Here is a 21476-nt window from a genome sequence, read left to right on the forward strand (position 1 = left end):
TAAAACGATTCGAAATCAAACCAACCACAAAATTTAAGAAAAAGAATACAAAAAAAAGCACCCACACACACACATACCGACTAGAACAGCAAGAAATAAGCAATCACCGTTATTTGCTCACCGGCGGCAGTTTTTCACGGGTGGATGATTGGTCTCACCACCGGTTTTCCACCATCCAGTGTGTACCACCCGCCATGGGGGATGTGTTCCACGCTCGATACGGGGCGGTGTTGTAGGATACACACACCAAAAAAAAAAAGGTCAAATTTCAGCTTGCTTTTGAAATCACAAACTCGAACTGTTTATCGTCACCCGCTCACTGTCAACGGACGTCCTCCCGTACGACAGCGATAGGGGGGGGGGGGGGGAGGTTTTCTCTTCAATCTGCCCTTGACCAAGCAATCAAGCGTGAAACGGTAAAGATTGAAGAATTGAAGTGTTACAAAGTGTTACTGCACGGTTTGTGTTATTTCTTTTTCGAATGCCAGGGGATTCGGTGAGTTCGAGAGTAGCCTTCCCGAGGACAGTTTTTCCGCTTTTCTACATCACCGTACAGGTCGGTGGTCATCGTCAACGCTAAAGGGAATAATAAATTTTATGGGGTTAAATAATAATTTTCAGGCACTAAAATGATTGTGACTTTGATTTATACGACGAGCAGTTGTTGAGCGCTAAAAGCATGCAACATGAATTGCCAAGACAAAGAAGAATAACCTTTTCGGGGCAGCCTCGAGCAGGAGCACGGACAAGGTTGATAAAATTCTCATTCATCTTAAAACGCTTTGCACTTAATAGAGCATGGATATAAATATAATTCTTTGGTTGAGCTTGACCGTGTCCACCTGAACTCATAATCGCAGTTGGTTTTCCGCTTTGTTTTGGCGGCTCTGCCGTTACTGTTGGGTGTTATTTAATCAACAACCGCCTCGGAGTACAACAATACACGATCATTTCAGATGATCCTGGATGTGGGGCCGTAAACACTTGACACATGATGTAATATTTCATGTTGCGGCTACCCTTTCCTTTCAGCCTTTCTTATCACAATCGGCACTATTGCAGCAAATGGCGGCAAACGGGGTGAGAGGTTGCAAATGTATGACAGGCCTCATAAAGTTGCCACACTCTCGGATATGGCCAGGCGCATCATTCACTCTACATAAATTGAGGGCAAACAGGGTACACGAGAGAATTTGTTAAAAATACGCATACCGTCAGGACTCTTGTCGGAATTTTTGTGATGTTTATTGGTTATATGAGTTCAGAAGAAAAAGACTTCAAAAACGGATCTTTTTCTACATCTGTATTGAACAGTATGTGTAGTTAGAGGAAATATTAAAATGATATGTATCGTATTATTTGATTGACACCTCATTCAAATAGAGCGAGCGAGTGATACCTTACGATCGATGAAATTTGACTCACTTTGCAGTTGGCACCAGTTTCACAACAGTGCACACGTTTCTTGACATGTCTTGTGTCTGGAATCGGCAAGCAACTTGTATCAATTACAAAGCAAAACCTCATCGTTTTTAGTTTCGTGTGATTGCACCTTACACTAACTTCAACTGCGAACAGTAGCTGTTTGAAGATGCAGAATAAAATAAACCTAACACACAATCAAAAGGGAAAAAAAACACATTCAAGAGCCGCGATGCACTGTTGGGTGTATAAGCCCATCATCTCCAACTCACAACGCGCCACTACTAGCAGATGCAGCTATGGTGCGTTGGACAAATTTGAAATCATTAGGAAACATCACCGGTTTGCATCACACCGTGCCAGAAAGGGCTGGATCGTTCGCTGCTTTGGCACGTATTTGCGGTCGGTATGTGTGCCTGTAACGCGGTGACAAATTATCCATCGACGCAATTTTTAAGCTAACCGGCAGCTCAGAAAAAGCATGTAACCGAAATGTCAAACCTGACAGCAAATAGCGGCAAATTATGATGTGTGAGACACACGAATGTGTGCAATGGTGCAAGCAACATACCCGCTGGCTCCCGCGCAGGAGCGCCAAGTGTTGAAAAAGGGTTAAATGTGGTGTGATGGTAGCGAAACATTAGCTCACTGTCATGATACTGATACATGCTGGAATATTTTGGAATAAACATTCTCGAAACCGCAATCGGTGCAAGAAATCGAAATCTTTCGTAAGACTCCGCTGTCTCGACGGAGCGAATGGAGGTTAGTATTTCGAGATGTCGCAAGGCTCTTTATAGTGTGTTAACAAGGAGAAGATATTTTTACTTTTTGGCAGATCGAATATACAGTTCTATCACGATCGAGCTACGATCCGCCGCCATGCTATTCTAGGCTTGAAGAACTGGACTAAACTTTATGACATGATGTTACTTTAATTCGAAAATTCTCTTGCTGATGTTCCGTGTTGGACGTGGAGTAAAACGAGTAATCACCAAGCGAATTTATAGATGAGATATTATTAAACGAGACATCAAGTACCTGCCATCATATTTTGGCTTTCGTTTTGGGTGGAACACAATTATAGACAAAAGCTCTTAGAATTGACTGAACTTTAATGTGGACATTCAACCGTAAAAAGACATACCTCAACATAGTAAAAAATCAACATCGATTCTTCCGTTTGCTGGTACTGGCCAGTCACAAAACCAAGAGCAACGCGATGTTAGAGATGAAACTGGAATCCACGGACTGGGACGCACTACAGTTACACGCTACACTCGTTCAATTATCTCACTTGTGCCACTTGTTGCTTGGCTAGATTTCCTACCTTTCGATTACGTTTCCCGATGTTGAACGCAACTTCGCGAGCAATTTTTCACATGTAACGAGATTTCGCCTCAATTACAATTCTCCTTCAGAGGTTCACCAGCTCACCATTCTTACAGATACAGAGCAACACATCATCATCATCAACAACAAACGAACGCAATTCATTCGCATTCCACACATGACACATTGGAAGAGATGGTAAAAAGTACGCACAAAGAACCGGAAACCATGCACAGAGGAAAACAGCGAAAAAGTTTAATCATCTTAGATGAGAGTGCGCATTTAAAATTGTTATAAAACTTAACAAACGACACATTGAGGGTTTGAGCACAGGGACACACGCAGAGGATCTTTTGACACAGAACGATCAGCTGTCAAATGGATGATCAGCTGTGTGATCAATAGATAACAATTCAATTGGCATAATTTACTATATTGTAACGTTTCTCCACAGCACTTTATCAACACATCAATCGGAACTAGTTGCCAGTTGACATGCACTAACGGAAGACACAACACTTTTCACACAGGATCTGTTAGCACGATCCAACACATGTCGATCAAAATGAAAAATTGTCGTAAATTGATCACGATTTGAATTATAGCCTCCTTTCCCAGCTTAAGTAGAACACTTGCGATCAGCAAAAAAAAAAAAAAATGCTGATCGTGGCGCGGTCATAAAATATTCGAAAAACATAAACAGACCAGCCGCACACTATTGTGCATCACCACTCACAACATTGCTACGACGATGATCACAACAGCACACAACAATGATCGTAAACACACAACCGAGCGCGATGAAAAACCATTCCAAAATGCATGTGGCGGCACCAATCCATCGCCACAAGGTACAACGCGCGCGCCATGGAAAGGCGGACCCCTCTCCCCATGCTCGCCCACCCCTTTTTCTTCATCGTTGACGCAGGGCTTCCCCCCCAACGCTGTGGTCAGTCAGTCGTTGTGTGTTGGTGAGAGTGGGAAAGGTTTTTCTTATCCCTTCCCCGCACATACACGCACACACAGGTGCGATTATCGTAATGAGTTGAATGGTAAGGGAAAAACCGAAAGCATCACACAACCAAACAGCAATCTTAAAGCAAGATTTCTCTGTGCTTCAGCTATTTTCAATAGAGCAGCTACATTTTGTGTTAAAAGTTGGATGTGTGTAGTTAAATATCACATTTCGTGATTGGATCTCTTCCAGTCTTAGTGTTTGGGCAGTTGGGCATCAAAGGGTTGCAGAGATGCAACAACCACCACCATCACCACAACGATCAATCCAGCCTCTTTCACTCGGGGTATGGAAAACGATACGAAAACCTATGCAGCAGGTTGAGAAACAGAGATGTGGTACACAAAACAGAAAATAAGGGGAAGTTTGGAAATTTCACGTGCGACAAACGTGAGTGATCTCTCCAGACGGCTAGCAATTCCCTTCCTTCTTGGGCAGCTTCAGCGTATCCAACAGGCAAACACACATACACCTAACGGATCCTTCTGTTCACAAAGCGGCTTCTCACGGCGTTTTCGTGACGTGCTCAAGAGGTGGAAATTAGACGCGAAAGAAACGGGCAAGAGTGAGAGAAATGCGAAGCTCTGCTATCGGAAAGCTCCTAACAAACGAACTTTAATGCCAGAAGAAACCTGGCCACAATAGTGATGATGGTGGGAGAAACGGGATTTGTTCTTTTTCGAGTCGGATATTTTCTCTTGCGCTACGAATCCACAACGAGCGCGTTGCGCGAAGACGCGATAAGAAGAAGATTTTCAAATGCAAACATTGAAGTGTAGTCACTAATAAAATTTTGATTAAATTAAGCTGAAAAGAAAAACATGTAATGCAGAAGCTCTACGTTTTTCACCTACTTCAAGTGATCAAACACTTATTCAAAACACTACAAACGATTTGAAATTTAAGTAAGATTGATTTGGCTTACAAGAAAAAGAAATAGAAAGAGAGCAGACAGAATGATCATAAAAAAAAAACACACACTGACTAACAACTAAACATACAACTAGCCGTACAAATAGTGCAGTAAAAGTTAGGAAATGTGAGAAAAGCCTAAAGTAACAAAGCGTAGCAAAAAGCACAGCGAAAGTTGCACCAGTCAAACATCCACAAACCGGGGTGCGCGATAAAACGACACATCGTAAAAAACATTGATTTTAAAAAGCGCAAATATAATACTTACTTTCAAAGGCAGCTTGTGAGAACGAAAGAAGAAAAATAAGAAACACACATAAAACTATAAGATATAAAACGGAAAACCCAAATTTTAAAAGCGCACCGTGTGCACGTTGTTGTTTAATACCAAATGTATTTAAAGCATCGTACCGTACCGTCATTGTTGTCGAGAGTAGACGGCACTAGACGGTGTACAGCAGGAATAATCACACCAAATAGCAACGCGAAAGATACATATAAAAGCCTATGAATATGCTCACAAAAGCAGTTCCTTCAGTTACACAAAAGCAATGGTTTTAGGGCTCCTTCTTACACCGCACTACATATCATATCGACGAGCAAACATTTGGCAAACTTTCTTCCGAAGATGCTCTGTTACCCTGCAGACTTTTAAACACATTTCTTAAAGTTTTTCTCTAGCAAAGATTGAGTCGCAGCTAAAAGTATGCGGTGAGTAATGTTATGATCCTTTTTTTTAGACAAATTTTCTTAAATGTATCAGGCACAATCGTCATGCTTCACAGTTCGGATCGTGCAGGTGAACACTTGAAAGCAAAGTTTTATGCTTTCAATTGCTTTTTAGTACATTTATACACCGTTGGCACTGCACTGAAGCCTCGTTTTCCTGCCATCGAAGAATGCTCTCTCTCTGTCTCTCTGTATCTAGGTCCATTTCGGGCAGAATGGATTTTTTTTATTATGGTTTAGTTAGTTCAGTTTGTTGGCGCCAACGGAATGGAATTCGTTTGGAGACGAAGGAAAAATTTCAAAAGTAGAAACAAAATGCGGTTCTCCTGCCAATACGGAGTATTGACTCAGGCCAGGCAGAATTATACGCTTTCCCGTTGCGTATATTCAAGAGCGAGATAAAAGTTCTCTTAATGGGCACACGTATAATATAGTGTATGTGCGCTGTATATTGTTTTATTCATGAAGTGATTTCTAGTGCATTAGCTAGAGCATTGGAAAGGGGAAAATCAAACCCTCAAACCCGTTTTCTACACTTAAATACCTGAATATATGTATCTAGTTTCTAAAATAAAAGATAGCTTCTGTTTCAAACTTCAATATTTAAAAAATGGCATCAAATTGTAGAATCAATTTCACCGCAAAAGGGCAGAAGATGCCCCAAAATATTCACCACAAACCCACAAACTGTGACAGTACATCTCACAAACCACGACAGTAATTGAAATCGTTAGAATGCAGTGCATTCAATTGCTGCATAGACCAAATGACAAGCAGGAAAGCTTACAAACAAGTGACGATAACATCCGAATTCAACACCGAATGTTCGGCCAAGGATACTCCAAACGGTAGGCACAAAAGGGAGTGTTCAAATGGGCGAGGACAGCCCCATCAGTAGGTCCAACACATAACCTTGAAAAACGGTTAATCCAACTGCTCCACCGTTTTCCAGCAGCATCCTTTTACTGGTACGGGCTCCGGCTTGCTTTTAATATTCAACCCATTTCCGCACCGGAAGAACACCAGCACCACCCGTTCATCATTGGAGCAGGGTGGATGTGGAAGTTCTTTGAACTGAAGCTGACAGCCTGAAGAACGGCCCACGGAGTCCCTCTGCCAACCGAACATACGACCGAGCGTGAGTAGTGCCAATCTGCCATAAATGGTACAACTTCACATTCGCTAAATGAAGTGTGACGACGGTTCTCTGTCACCCCTGTACTCTGTACACTTCGATTTCGTTTGCATGGCGTTTCTTCCCCCTCCTCCCCCTTTCTTCATTCATTTCCATGTCCATTCCTGCGCTCCACAAACAAAAGCGTATGAATGTGGCATCCGCGGGAAATATCATACCGAAACGGCCCAGAGAATCGCATCGTATGGACATGCCGAGGCCAAAACGATAGCGCACACGTACATATCATACACACATACAGTGGATCTTTCTCTTTTTTTTTGTTGGTTCTATTTTCATCTCATCTTTAATTCATGCTCGAAAGGGTATGTACCTCGGAGTGAAGAACTCGCGAGGGTTGCGGTGGAGCAGCCTGGTCGGTTGTATGAAGCAAACGAATTCTAGTGGTTTTTATTGTTAAGGATGGTGGAAATGAAATGAAGGGTGGCGAAGCGCAGAACCACAACAGTCAGCAGTCAGCAGTTGTGGCCGGATTCTCCTACAAGCAGCATGCGGATGCTGCTGATTTTGACCAACGAGAATAACGAAACCCTCTCATACTTCCGATCGGCCGGGTGAGGGATGTGATGGTGCGGGATTGTCCGGAGCTTGCTGTACTCAGCACAGCCCAAACACGGCATTAATTTATTCATCTTTCACTAAATACATAGACACACATACACGCATCCCGAGCAGTGCCAAAGCGCTTTCTTTTATCGACCAAAATTCGTTCGCTTTTCATGTTAACGTTTTTGTTCGGACTGTCAGTACCATCCGCGTCAAGGTTACAAGCGGTAGCGAAAAAGCACATTGCTTTCTGCTGTGGATAAAAAACATGTAATACACCTGACATATTAAAATAATAAATTAGTCTTTGATTTGAGCATTTATTTGGATTCAAAAACAAAGTTGGTAACCACCCCTCTCTTTATAAAGCTTCATCTTGGCTTAACGACCTCTCTAAAGTTACGCTGGCCATCGAAATGGCTTACTAAACTTGCCGATACGACGGAGACGGTCCGGATGGGATTTGTACCCCGGTCCTGCTGTTTGAGGACCTCCAGGTAAAGTATAATTTAAGAAAATATGCAATTTTGAACTGCGTTTGATGATTCAGAACACCATTAATATTATTTTAAAAATTTACATTTAATAGATGCAAACATTAACAAGCAAAAATTTTCCAATTAAAACTGTTTGGCCTGCGCGTCTCCTCCACCATTCTATTCCGTCGCCTGGATAAACATTCTTCTCGAGACCATAATTTATGAGGACAGAGTGCGTGCGTTCTTGTGCAAAAGGGGTTTCGTAAAATTGGTCGTAAATTTTCGTGCACAGGACGAGCGTTAAAGGGTGCTCCACCTAAATATATCCGGACGCCACAGCAAATGTTCCGTTGGTGCATCGTCACGTTTCCGACATGTCTGGCGAGTATGTGCGCTTAATAGAATCATAAAAATCCTTTCTTAATTCGACCTTCGTCGGCCTCGCACTCTCGTGTGCGTGTGTGTGTGTGCAAGGAAAGTTCATTGCGCTAGACTAATCTCAAAAAAAAAAAGTTTTTCTCACGCACTTTGGCGTCGCCTGAAACGCTTCTTCCTTTTGACAATTACAACCATTCCACTGGCTCATCCCTTCCGGGGAGACGAATGATACCTAATTCTACGTACACGCACACACGAGATGGCACATTTCCTCAACCACCGCAGACAGTTTACTCGCTGCGAGCATCAAACATTTTTAATAAACCATTACACACACATCCATAAAAAGTTTTCCTTCTAACAAGAGTGTTTTCTCGCGCTGCCGGAAAACAAGTTTGGGTGAAATGTGAAGAAACTGAGCGGTTCCCTTCTATCTACTCTCTCCATGTAGCTGTAGTTTGCCGTAGCAAAAAAAAAAGGAAGGAAAGACGTCTGGAAAATGGGTACACCAAACCGCGATCAACGGACGAGCTGCGATGATTTAACACCAACGTTCTAATTTTATTACGACGTTTGCGCAGTGTTTGGCCGCAGAGCACTTTGCGTGACGGTGCGAATCGTCAAAACGAAGCTTATTTCGTTTTTTGTTTTACTTCATTTACATGATTTTATAGGAAACATGGACATGATTGCCATCTCCGGCGGTTGTAAAATTTTAAACTAAGATCAGCTTTTCCTTTCTTCTGTATCTCAGCAAATTTCTCATGCATCTTCTAATAGGTTAGGGCTAGGTTCCTTCTTCTGGAGCGACACATTCTTAAAAGATCTTTCTTTTTAATGTTGTTTTAGAGTAGTGTTAGGTTTGTTTTTAGTGCTCTTGCTTTGAGAATGATGCATCTAAGAACGGAAGCAGTTTATGGACGCATTTAGAGCCAAAAGGCCAACGACAAAAGGAACGATCACGAATGCCACAGAGTGGGATAATCATGCTACTCAATCATGCCGCGCCCTGTTCCTGAACGACGATGCAGAAGATCATCTTTATCGCTTTTCACTGGTATGGGGTGCTTCCGCCTGCACTTTGGGGGAATGGAGCACACTAAATTAAACTCTCTTGTCATGAGAACAACCGCACCCGCTCGCAGTGAAGTTGAGATGAGATGAGTGGAGAACTTTCCCTTTTTTGGTGGATGAATTATGGCTTATACATGCATATGGAATATACTTAAGCATAACTAAGAGAAATGTTGAAAAATTATAGCTAGAATAGTTATTACGGCTCACGAATTTTACCAAACTTTGAAAGGTGTTTCGAATAAATATGATTTAAACTTTACTGAAAAACGCCCTTCGTAAGCATGAGACTAAATATACTTTAGTATACAAAGTAAAAAAAAACCTCTCATTAAACACACTCCTTTTCTCAGTCTCAAACTATCACGAAGCGTATCGATCGACGCGATCGCGTCTTCTAAACGGCAGAAAAGGTCACAAACGCTTAGCACAAAACAGGCACAAGAAAATAAAAATAAAAGCTTTATCGAAAATGCATTCATTAAAGAAGAGAAAAGAAAAAAAAAACCCCCATTCACACTAAGCACCATAATTCTCAACCGCAGCATCGCGATAAATCGGGACAGCATTGGGCTGCCACGACGGCATCCGGTTATAGGGGTGGCATGGCCGAGGGATGAATTATTTACTTTCTTTGATGGGTCAGATTAAGGGCCGATTAAGCGGGTCATCCATCGTGGGTGCCGGTTTTGCAGTGCTAAGATACGAACAGGTCACTTTTACCTTGACCACCAAACCACCATTGTGGTTGTTGTTGAACCCGCGATGTGGGTAAATGTTCATTTAAAGGACAGAAAGCTCATTTTGTTCACTCCTTCTTCCGCTGAACATTCCTTTGTGTGAATCCTAAAATATTTCACCCAGCAAAAAAAGGCAAAAAAAGGAAGCTATTTTGTTGTAGCATATTTGATGCTTTCGAAACAGGCTTAAAACCTGTTAAACCAGCAGCAGTAATCGTGTTTGGTTTTGATGTTTTTCTAAAAACGGTGCTTATGATAGCGTGCGACTTCTTACAGCTACCACAAGGGTCACATGCGGCATACTAAAGTTTAGTGAGAGAGAGAGCGAGGGATAGTGAGGCTATGAATTTTATCGTTGAGGGACATTGTGTTTAACACTTTTACTTTATTCTTTTAGTCGGATGAAATTAGTCATCATGCATCGGGTAAGGCGGGCTTTAATCGTGACTGATGTCTTGATATTGCAGATAGTAGCCTAGTCCCCCGTAGTGAGGACTTATTATCCAACTACGTGGTAGAAACATGTCTCGTAAGCCATTCGATGGCCAGCGTGACCAAGAAGGTTGTTGAGCCAAGAAGAAAATTAAAATTACAAAGTAAGATAGATTTTTTATATTACGAAAGACAACAGCCTTAGACAAAAAATCTTAAAAACAACGGTTTGTAGATTATTAATAGCCCTTCCACGCAATCGAGTTGGGCTTAATCTTCACATTCCCGCCATTACCACAACAGCGTTACTGGTGAATCGGTACGTTGCAGAGCAGGGTTGCCTGAAAATCGGGACTCAGCACATAGAATGTGCTGGGCATCCCCCGAATATAGATTTCATTGCCTCAACGTATCCGTGCCTTCGGGCGGTAATTCAACAGCTTGCATACCATCCGGTACCTAATGTCTCAACTAAAAGTTTGCGGCAAATGATGGTCGTCAGACTTCCAGACTCCGAAGTGGCTATGGAGTCACCTTCCACGGATTGGCGATGGATTTGGAAAAACGTCACCAGCTACAGAGTTTCATCCGACCAACGCTCGATACTGTATCTGCTGGTGCACAACAAGGTGCCACACGAACTGCTGTTCGACAGGATGAATAGGGCTCCTTTAGCCTGCTCAGTCTGCTCCCGGCCAGAGACTCTGGAGCACAAGTTTGCACAAGGTGTGCTCTAGGGTGTCTAGTGCTTGGAGCATACTGATACAGGTTATGGAAGCCATTGTTCCAAACCACAACCTCAACTTCCCTTCCCTCCTTTTACCTACAAAAAAGACGTCCCCCGAAAAAAAAAATTTTTTCCGTCTCCTCGATATTGTTGGAGAGCACAATCTCTAGGTGCTTACTTAGTCCGTACCTCTCCCTCTCTCGGGAATATTCACGGTATTCAGTTAGGAGGTGCTGTACTGTGACCTCTAGGCCACAGAATTCGCATATTAGCGGTGATTCACTCTTCAGTCGAAGCGTGGTTTGAAGGATCAGTCCAGGATGCTTCTGTCAGCTTGATTTTTTTTTGACATGGTTCGAAGGTGAAGTATTCCAAGTGTATTACATGGATCGGACTTCAAATCAGGTCCCCAGACAATTTCATCGTAGTGAGAACTGACTATCCAACTACGGGCGGTATGATCTACCTTGAGCCATCGTTAAGCCAACAAGAAAAAAAAAGAAAATTCAACTAAAAAATTAGCACATTTTTAGAACAATAAAAGTACGCCATCTGACGTTACAACATGAGTGGATGTATGAAAGATCAATCTATGTTATGAATGTCTTGAACATGATGACCTGCCTGATCGTCATCATCATCATGCTCACAGACAGACACAGACAAGTATGCAACCGCAACACCAACCCAAACAGCTAATGAATGATCGTGCGTAGGTGGCTACGAGCGTGGCCACACATGGTTGACTGACAGCGGCGGATTTGTTTGGCCGCTACACTTCTTGTTCCAGTGGCCACAAGGGAAAGTGCCCGACAGTCTGCGCTCGTCTTATTGCATCCTTTGACGACGAAATCCCCCGTCAAAGGTTCTGAGAAAGTGTGAAGTTTATTTTTAGATTAAACATACCGTCCAACCGAATGAGCGCGCACACAACAGTGTGTCTGCCTTTTTTCTGCCGCATCAACCCCAAGGACGTACTGCCGACTAGAAGTCCGTGGGTATTTGATGGAGATGGATGAAGCAAATTAACCAAAGTGTCACACATTGGAATTGCACACGTTATTCACCGTCTGTGACACCAAACTTGTGAGAGGCATGTGGTGTAGAATACACTTTTTTATACGAACAACAATTTTACCTTAAAAGTGGTCCAATTTAGCATGAGTTTGCTGTTGAAAGGAAACTCTCTTTCGGTTGAGCGATACAAGCTAGCCCTTGAAGGTGTGATAAAAGTTCTCCTACCCGTTGCTAGAAATCTAATTTGCTGTTTTACGCCCACAAGGCATGTAAAAACGGATTGAAAAATTTCCGTGCCCGTCGGGCAAAAGAGCGACCTGACCTGGGCAACGTGTTGTATGGAAAGGCTAATAATATGCAGGAAGTTCAATTCGCCGTTCGCTTTACGCCTCGCTCATATTTGGGCACTTTTTTGTCATTAAGAGCCTCTGCAGTTGGATAATCCTTTTTGTCGCCTCTGTAGCACGATTGCTTTTTGAATGGATTGTAAATAGCGGTGTGAAGAGAGAATATGAGTTGCGCATTCATTTCCTGGCACGATCTAACGCTTCCTTACCAGAAGGACATACTAAAGAGAGACCTTGGAAAAGGATCCAATGGGTCGAGGGAGGGACAACAGTTTCGTAAGGATTATGATTTGAATTTCAATTAATTAGACATAACACTGCATTTGAATGGCGACGAAAGCGAGAAACGCTTTCAGAAACGAATCTAAGCGTTAGTTAGTGTGGCGTGTTTCATGTTTGTATTAAGTTAACATTTTATTAAAATGCTTGAAAATAGAATATATACATAAATATCTGGTTAATAAACGCTAAGCTTTGAAAAGTGCGTTAGTGACTTTGAAATAAAGCAACTGAGAAGCCATCACAACGCTTTAAACACTCTTAAAGTACTGTTCATTTAGAATTTGGTCACACTATCTTATGTTCAGTAGAGCCCCCAGTGGTGGAATTTTTTGACACCTATGAGTAGGTATTGGAGGACTCTTCCCACTTATGTTCAGTTAATATTAACGATGGACCTGCAACGTAGACAATTAATTGTGCATACCCACTTAGAAAATTCTACTTGATCCGGGAGAAAAATAGGAAAATTATTTAAAAACGGGTTTTCTACTTTTGAATATGTTTTGAAACGGTTTCGGTAACGTCAAAGCGTGGCTAGAATGGTTGAACAAAATCGTCTTTCAGGAACAATGGACCATCAGCTGAGCTGAAAGGTGTTGAGAGCGTTATATGCAAACCTCGAACTTTCGGACGGGGATATTACACCGTCAGAAGAATCGGATTGAGTGCAGACTATCGCTCTTTTCGTGCCTCAAGGCAACCAAACATAAATCTGAAGCATAATTACATCGCCAAACCGCCGTGCTCCAAAAATTGTATGACCAAGTTCTAATGAAGTACGCGGGTTGCGTTCTTATGGATCACGACACGTACATAAACATAGATTTGAGGCAGGATTCTAGCCACAAAACACGGCTTTTTATAACAAATCAATCTATGAACTCGACAGTTTCTGAAGATCAGTGTCTGGAAAGGACCAATTAAGCTCTGGCCAGATTTCAAAACTGCCCAACCCGCATACTGTTGGAGAAAAAACAGCTACTGAAGTGGATAAACCAGTTGTGGGGCAGCTTATGAAAGGTATCAAAAGAATGTTGCTTAAATTCATCCGTACATAAACAAATACATTTTTCTTGTGATTTTGTGATAAAAGAACAATAAAAAACCTTTCTTTCGATGTAGAAATTATATTTCTACGTTCCAAAATCTTCGTTTTACAGCCTGCGAAATGTGACCGAATTCTATATGAATGACACTTTAAAACGAATTTCAAGCGCTCTTTCAATGTTCTACAAAGTTACACAACTCCTCGCGGAATAGACTTTTACAATCAAATTCACTGCGTACCTACCTATTTCGATCGCATTCCTAGGTGTCAGGCAAAGTATCTGCTTTGCAAACAACTTAATTAGCGCCTAAAACAGCATCATCGTTTTCAACCGGCGGGACTGACTGGTTAAATGACCACTTTGATTGCAACGACAGCGGTTGCAACCCATCGAACCGAAGTTACGGACTCCCAAGGGTGCACCGCTTTCGATGCAATCACGACGTGCAAAACTCTTGCCACCGCCGAGAAGCGTTCGGTACCGTCAACGATGGTGGTGGTGCACCAATGGTAATAGTTTACCGACTCACATGTTGCACTAGAAACATTGAGAGCGATATATGGAAGGATTTCGGCAACGGGAACACTTTCCTCAACATCCCCTTGGGGACGAAGTTTGAGGGGGGTTTTCAAACAGAAATTGAAAAGCATTCAGAACCAGATACACTATTGGGTTGTCGTATGAATTGATGTCTGCTAGGCTATGAAATTGTTATGAGCAACTCAACGGCTCACTTGCCGAAGGTTGGACGTATTGAATTGCACATTAGGGTGCGATTTTCGGAAGAGAATGACAGTATCGCTTTCTGGTACAGGATGTAGTGATCGAGATGGAGTTTTGCTTTAAAAAGTGCACTAAAGCTTGCTAACTTGGAACATGCTGTGTGAAATTTCGCAATTTTTTTAACATTATTTGAATTAAATTCGATATAATGTCTGCTTATGCTAGAAAATATTTTAAACGAATAAAAAAAAAAGAACCCAAAAAGCGCTATGAGGGTGCAACAAGACAACCAAAACGAGTGCAAAATCAGTCATCGATCAGTAAATGATACCCGCATAACAAAATCATGCCACAGCCGTTCAACCTAAACAAACATTCCGACCGTAAATGCTCCGGGAAAAGTTGGCAGCAACAGCCAAATGTAGGTGGGAAATCGCATACAATCGCATTATACTTTTGCGAAAGGTAAATTCCACCAACAATCCAGTTTAAAAAAACAAACCAAATCAAACGAAACAGGATACAACAATCCACCATTAAAGCATTCACAGCTGCCAACCATGGAAGAAGGCATTTACCGTTCTTGTTTGCACCAGTGGAGGTGGAACAAGGGTTTAAAGGGAGCGATCACAAAATGACTGTGCTTGTGTGTGATGGTGGTGAATGCAAATCTTGCTCTAGTTTTTCCAGCCGGTCACCCGCTTCATAGCTGATCGGAGGAAACCAACATCTGTTGGCAGCTGCTGCCATAATTAGTTACCAAACTGTATTGCAACTGCACATTTGGTTTTCGCTGCAAATAAGGGTCCCCCCCCCCCAGTGACCAAGATTAGATACGTCCGTGAGATGAGAAGACTTGAAACGGGTTGTGCACAATAAAATGCACCCAAAAAACTGGATTACAAAATAAATACGTCGCAATGGGAATCCTTGAAATTCATTCAATAGCGTCTTTGTTGGTGTTAGCATGAGCATTCCATGCGCACGTTGAGGCTATGCTCTAACGATTCGATAGAAAAACCCGAAACTTCAATTCTCGGTAAGGACCGGTCAATCAGCATCAGCGAACCATCATCGGAATGCATGGTAATTGAATGCTGATGGTAACTTTATTATCCGCCATCAATCGAATCGCAGTTCATTATCCGACAGCTTCAGCAGTGTCACGTTCGGGTGCATTTGGATTGATCCAAATGCAACATTGCCAATTCCACAAGAAATCCTTGTACATTGGGGCTCGTTCGTTGTACCGATCAGCCCATAGGAGGAGCGTTTATTTTGTCGTGCTTTTTAAGAGTTGCAAAACCATTTGAACGTTCGCCGACAAATTCTTGCTTTCTTAGCTATTTGTGGAGCATGCGAAATGCAAAAAAGAAACAAAATTCAACTCTGTCGACACGACAGAGGGACGGTCAGTGAAGTACAATTAAAACAGCAAAAGTGTAAAGTTCTAAAGAAACTCTGGCAAAGGGAAATTTGTGAAATGAAAAATTGTTTGCAATGGAATTTGTCCAGATATAGTGCGAAATCAAACAATCTATGTGCCGCAGAGCATACATTCTTCTTGGCTTCCGGCCATCGAATGGCTTAACTAGACTCAACTACGAGGGGACGGCCCGGGTTGGATTTGAACCCCAGTCCTGCCGTTTGATGACCGGCGCTGATTTCGCCTACACCACACCTTCTCGCCCCGTAACCATTATGCACAGCAAAAGGAACATTTTCCAACTATTTTCGACCACGATCAATATCACAGATGTCTTAAGGATACTTCAAATTTTGATGCACAGTAAAATGGCATAAGAACTCTGGCCAGTATTAGGATTGAAACAAGTGATATAGGGAATTAAAATGATACTCCCCCTATTGACAAAATCGATCTCCATCCACCAACTAAGGCACTACTAAGGCAAATTTGTATGGAAAAGAACCTTAGTAGTGGTTATTAAGGCAATTTTGTCATTAGTTGATAGTTGAATAGTTGAAACCGGGTTTATTAAAGTTCAAATAAACCAACACACACAAAGGACAGGGACCGGAGCAAAAATCCCATCGAGACCATTCCTTCTGTAGCGAGAACTCTATATTCAACTATGTAATATCGTGCTTTGAAAAAAAGTTTCGTAAAAGCCATTCAGATGGACGGCAAGCAGAGGTCGTTAAGTCAAGAAAAGAAACAGATATCCGTCAACACGAGCGAATAAAAGTCTATTTTGGATCATAAAGCAAGATTACATGCAAAAAGAAAATTTGTACGCCGCGATGTTTCCTTGCAAAAATGATCCACAGTACTACCAAAACTGGCCACAAAAGAGTATGATCATTTTCAATTTATTGGCTCGGCCCGGCCTGCAGTAGAGTGAAAGATCGAACTGACATTACGAAAAAAAGGGGGGGAAAGATATTTACTATCCGACCACCCAACCCAACACAAAACGATCATAAATCGCTACGGCGTGACGTGACGCACGTTCGGCAAACGAGATAAATGCGCCAAAATAAGCGAATACTTTGGCAAAAAGAAACACACACACACATGTCCGTATGCCTATCAGTCCTTCGTCATAAAGAAAGCGTCAATAAAACAAAACTGCGACTGGAATAAAACAGCGAAACAGAATATAATAGCTTGAAGAAAAAAAAAACCACAAATATATCGCAACTTGACTGCTTTCCTCTTCCACTGCAGCGCTCACTGATCCAACCCTTGAGCGTTAACTAATCGTGCTTCAAGGGTTCGATTTGGAGGCCACCCCGTTTGGTAGCACCGGACGCAATTTTGGGGAGTGTGGAAAATATTTCCACCAAAAATTTGCCCATTGCGAAAGAAAGTGAAAGTGAAGTTTCGGCCAGAAGGAGAAAAAATAAATATAAATAAACGCCCCCTCTCCCCTTCCCTGCAAAAAGGGACAAGTCGTTGCTGAGAGGTGCGCACGTTTTGATGATATTCCGGCGGTTCGTGCGAGTGTTTGAGAACGAGTTGATTGGCAGACGCGTGCTGGTTGTCTGTCTGTCCGTCTGGAAATTTTGTTTAGCTTGCAGATATACATCTAAACAATGCGGAATGTTTCAAATGTTAATTTTAGACCCATTCTTCTTAACGTCACACTATACACAACATGTAAATTGCACTCAATCTTTCACAAATGGAGAAATTCAAATTAGATTCCACGCACTAGCCGCACTCACTCACAAGTGAGCATTTTGCGTTGTTTACCTGACTGTTTTCGGCGTAATTTTGCGAAGAAGCTATGCTAATCGTTGGCATTAAACTTTGCCTTTCATTTCCATTGCTCAGCTCCCGTTTTTTTTTCTCCATGGGGAAGGTCAAATTTTAACCTTACCCTGCGAACGCTTTCCCCCAAGAAGTGGTGCTGCGATTCGGAGGTTGTTCATATCACACTTACCGTAAATTCTCCGGTCACCGCATCGAACCCTACATGAACGGTATGCTCAAAGTTGGTCGGATAGGATATATTCGGCTTGGAATCGTTGTGGGACGCCTTGGAAACTTTAATTTTGTTTTTGAGCGTTTTCTTCTTGCGATCGGCATCTTCCGGTTCTATAGACAGGGTGGAGAGATATAAGGCAACAATCAGTGACTAGCTCATTGGATCCGTTCCTATTTGAAGTTTAAGTTGTTTGTTTAAGTTTATTTTCTTTACCTTTTGGCAACGGTTTCATATCGACCGGAGCAACACCATCGATCCGATCCACCACTCCCGAGCCGCCTCCTACACCACCACCGACACCTCCTCCGCCACCACCCCGATTGCTCGTCAACCGGACGGGCGGTGCCGGTGGTTTATCCTCTTCGCTGGACATTATGCTTCGATTAGCAATCGTTTGATGGCTTTTAAAGTATTTCCACCTCGGTGTGAGAGAAGAAACTGTACAGAAAACTTATGGTGTTTTTTCAACTCTTTTTATTCAAATTGAAGGTGTCGCATTCGATTTTCCACTTTGATTTTGCTTTGCTCAGATGAAATTGATTTTTCCCCCTACAGCAGCTCTTTGCTTCTATATACTTTTTAATACTTTTTTTATAATTTTACACAGACACACACTGCACATTAACTCGCGACGCACACATTTAATCGGGAGAACTTATTTTCAAATCTTAATGCAGAACGGAAGTAAACACTTAAAACGCAACCCACCGACCGAAGCACTGATTCTGCCTGATGCACATTCACACAAGAACAATTGGTGCAAATCGTAGACACATTAAAAAAAACATTCACCGATCGATACACCCGTTACACTTTTGTGGGCTTTTTTTACAAAGATGATGGCACGTAATCTTCAACGTAGAATCGGACAGGAGTAGGAGATAAATAAATAGTAAATAAAATAACGCAAAAGAAAATGCCGCTCCAGGGAACAGACACAACACACGTCCACGCACAAACACACACACTTTTTACTGACGTTGCGCCATTAAGGATGCAAGGAGCTATGTGTATCCTTCGCTAACAAACACGTGCACATTGCACTCAAACACACTCGCGTTTGTGCGAAGATCGAGACCGAGGGTAGGTGGGCGATTTACGCTAATTTAGCTTCCAAGATTTAAGCCACCTATAAAGGAAAGAAACGAACAGGAAAATAACCTAAATAATTCAGAACGTTCCAACCACTAATATTATGATAAATTTTGCTGTTCTAGTTTCTATATAAATAATTCGATCGTGCCATTCTCTACTGTCTTTTTAACTGATGTCGTCCATGATTGATCACACTTTAACAAAATGTGTTTCCTGAAATGAAATAAAAATACGAAAAATAAGAATTAGTTGAATGCAAAGAGTAAATACATTGAATATATTTTATTTAATTAGTAAACCTTCGATCATCGATCATAGGCGCTTAACAACTTTAACACTGGACCATAAAAGTATTGAATTAATCACAGCATAAAGTATAAACAAGCTATATGGCTGGGACGCGTCTTAAGAGGTAAATAAACAAATAAAGTATAATCCAATTTACGCATGTTCAACGGAATGTTACTCGAAGAGACGCCAACAACACGCTGAAGATAGAAGCGGAAAGAATTTAGCTTGATCCGCGTATAGATTTTTCGTAAATCCGTCCCAGAAGTTCGCCGCCAACGGATGGATATGCCAATGCTCTCTTCTTTTTGCTCACAAAGCACCCAACATTCCTTCCGGTGGATGTACTTTTTTATGTGGTTTCTGCGCTTCTTCCTTCGCTTTCTTAATATTTCCAGAACAAGGCACAGCCAAATGGGCAACCACACTTAGCGTGTCTCCATCAAAAATGGAGGTAATATTATTAGCGAACCATTTCAGGAACGAGCGAGGAACCGCTATGACACCCCTTTACGTTGTGTCCTTCCTCCGCACTGGCATCCGGCCGCAGCACCACCAGCAAACGGAAAAGATCGTCTAGTTGTGACCGAAGTCGCAATGCTTGCCGGCAGAAAGAATAGCGCGGTGTCACGAAAAAGGCTCTCCACAAGACCAAAGTTGGGACACTGATGTCCGGCTACTAGGTCGGGTAGGGTTTGACAATGGAGCGAGGAAAAAGGGAATGCGATTGATTCAAGCTATCTCACGTTTAAGTTATTCTTTTTTTTAGAAAAATCGCGACCGGGGGGAAAGGTGCTGTTCTGTACGTGCGTAAGGTTTTAGTTTCCGGTCTACGAACGTCTTTTGGCGCGTTTGACACACGGCTCGGACAGGGCGATATAATTTGAAATGGCTGTCGTACAGAGTGAATGCCGAACGGTTTTGTGTAGCTGTTTCAACAATCAATCTTAGTATGGGGGGTAATTTATCGAAATGGATAACTTTTATCGAAGAAGAAAGCAAGAAATTATGAGAAACCTTATTTGTTGATGATCGCAAAAGAATTGTAAGTAAATATGTGCAATCGTCTAATACTTTCCTCGTAACACCACAACATAACAATTGCATCCACCCTATTAGGCAGCTTTAAAACCCCACTTTAACACACGCTTCGTTAAAAGTTTACCTTCACCAAACTTGTGACAGTTCCATTTTTCATCCAACAATATGCTCGTGTATTGAATGGAAGGAGCGCGTTCCGCATAGACATCGGTAAGCAAAGATAACATAACTCATTACATGCGATCGATCTTCCCTTTCATCGATATTATCTAACAAGCGAAACGCGAATCGCTTTCAGTTCATGTTGCAGGTCAGGAAATACAAACCAGCAAGATATTTGTCATCGAGCTGCCTGCCGGTTGCAGCTGGGGTTATGTTTTTTTTTCTCTGTTAGATTTCTCTTTTTATTGCCAATCCTTGCAAACTTCGTAAGACGATATAAACAACGATCGAATGACAAATGTGGTGAGGATGTGCAAAAGAGCCGCAGAGGATGATAAGTGATGTTATAGACTGGTGGTTGATACTGGAATGAAGTTTTTGAAGGGAAAAAGAACAGGAATTTTGGTATTCGAAACAAAGTTCTTTCAAGAATTAAATTTTTAGCAAAAGTTTTTAAACAGTTCTTCGTTTAATTTAAGTATTCAATTCTAAGTAATACTTTTATTATAAAATAAATAAAAAACACATTCGTTAATCTGTCAAACTTATTAGAATTAATTACAACCCTACACACGAAACAACACAAACTGTTCACAACTACTTCACAGAATCGACCTGCATCTTCGACAATTTGTAAATTTTATTACCCAAAAGGATTCAAGGACAACGAGGTGACTGACTAATGAGCGCTGTTTAATTTACCTTCCCCCAGATTACCGGAGATTAAGGGTGAGAAATGGTCATTCATTCACCAAACTTGCACACCAGCGACAATGAAGGAGAAATTCTGAAAGTTTCGTAAATCCAGACAAAAATCGATTTGACTAACAGTGTGCAGCGTTCTTCCAAGTTCAGTGTCTTTTCTCGAAATAAAAAGCATCGACTGTTTTAGGATTTTTTCTTTCTTCTTCGCTGTCAGGATATTGTTCTCTGAGAGCTTTGAAACCAAACCATTTGAAGATGTTCAAGCTTCTTGATGCTAGTGTACATAAGTATAAGGGCGAAAGAAACTGTCAAACCAAAAAACGGCACCCACAGA

The 21476-nt window shown here is 41.8% G+C and overlaps 6 protein-coding genes across 10 annotated transcripts in view; 2 read left to right on the forward strand and 4 right to left on the reverse strand.

Moving 5' to 3' along the window:
* Positions 1-18224, reverse strand: part of LOC126557096 (serine/threonine-protein kinase Pak) — a 38154-nt gene extending 19930 nt beyond the window's left edge. For both annotated transcript variants that reach the window (XM_050212751.1, XM_050212750.1), the window contains exons 1-2: positions 18065-18224; positions 17807-17961 (exon numbers count right to left, since the gene is read on the reverse strand). In XM_050212751.1, the coding sequence (XP_050068708.1) occupies positions 17807-17961; positions 18065-18224 (315 nt within the window). The remainder of the gene's footprint in view (positions 1-17806; positions 17962-18064) is intronic.
* LOC126557269 (ATP-dependent Clp protease ATP-binding subunit clpX-like, mitochondrial) overlaps positions 1-21476 on the forward strand; it is a 399590-nt gene that overhangs the window by 254134 nt on the left and 123980 nt on the right. The window lies entirely within an intron of this gene.
* Positions 1-21476, reverse strand: part of LOC126559393 (60S ribosomal protein L32) — a 173357-nt gene that overhangs the window by 128616 nt on the left and 23265 nt on the right. The window lies entirely within an intron of this gene.
* Positions 1-21476, reverse strand: part of LOC126558330 (actin-related protein 1) — a 309926-nt gene that overhangs the window by 87780 nt on the left and 200670 nt on the right. The gene's annotated exons all lie outside the window — the stretch shown is intronic.
* The window catches only part of LOC126559498 (cytochrome c oxidase assembly protein COX16 homolog, mitochondrial), a 163800-nt gene that overhangs the window by 72259 nt on the left and 70065 nt on the right, over positions 1-21476 (forward strand). The gene's annotated exons all lie outside the window — the stretch shown is intronic.
* The window catches only part of LOC126557178 (uncharacterized), a 422959-nt gene that overhangs the window by 40419 nt on the left and 361064 nt on the right, over positions 1-21476 (reverse strand). The gene's annotated exons all lie outside the window — the stretch shown is intronic.

The sequence above is a fragment of the Anopheles maculipalpis genome, chromosome 2RL (genome assembly GCF_943734695.1).
Source record: "Anopheles maculipalpis chromosome 2RL, idAnoMacuDA_375_x, whole genome shotgun sequence".
In the NCBI taxonomy this organism is placed as follows: Eukaryota; Metazoa; Arthropoda; class Insecta; order Diptera; family Culicidae; genus Anopheles; species Anopheles maculipalpis.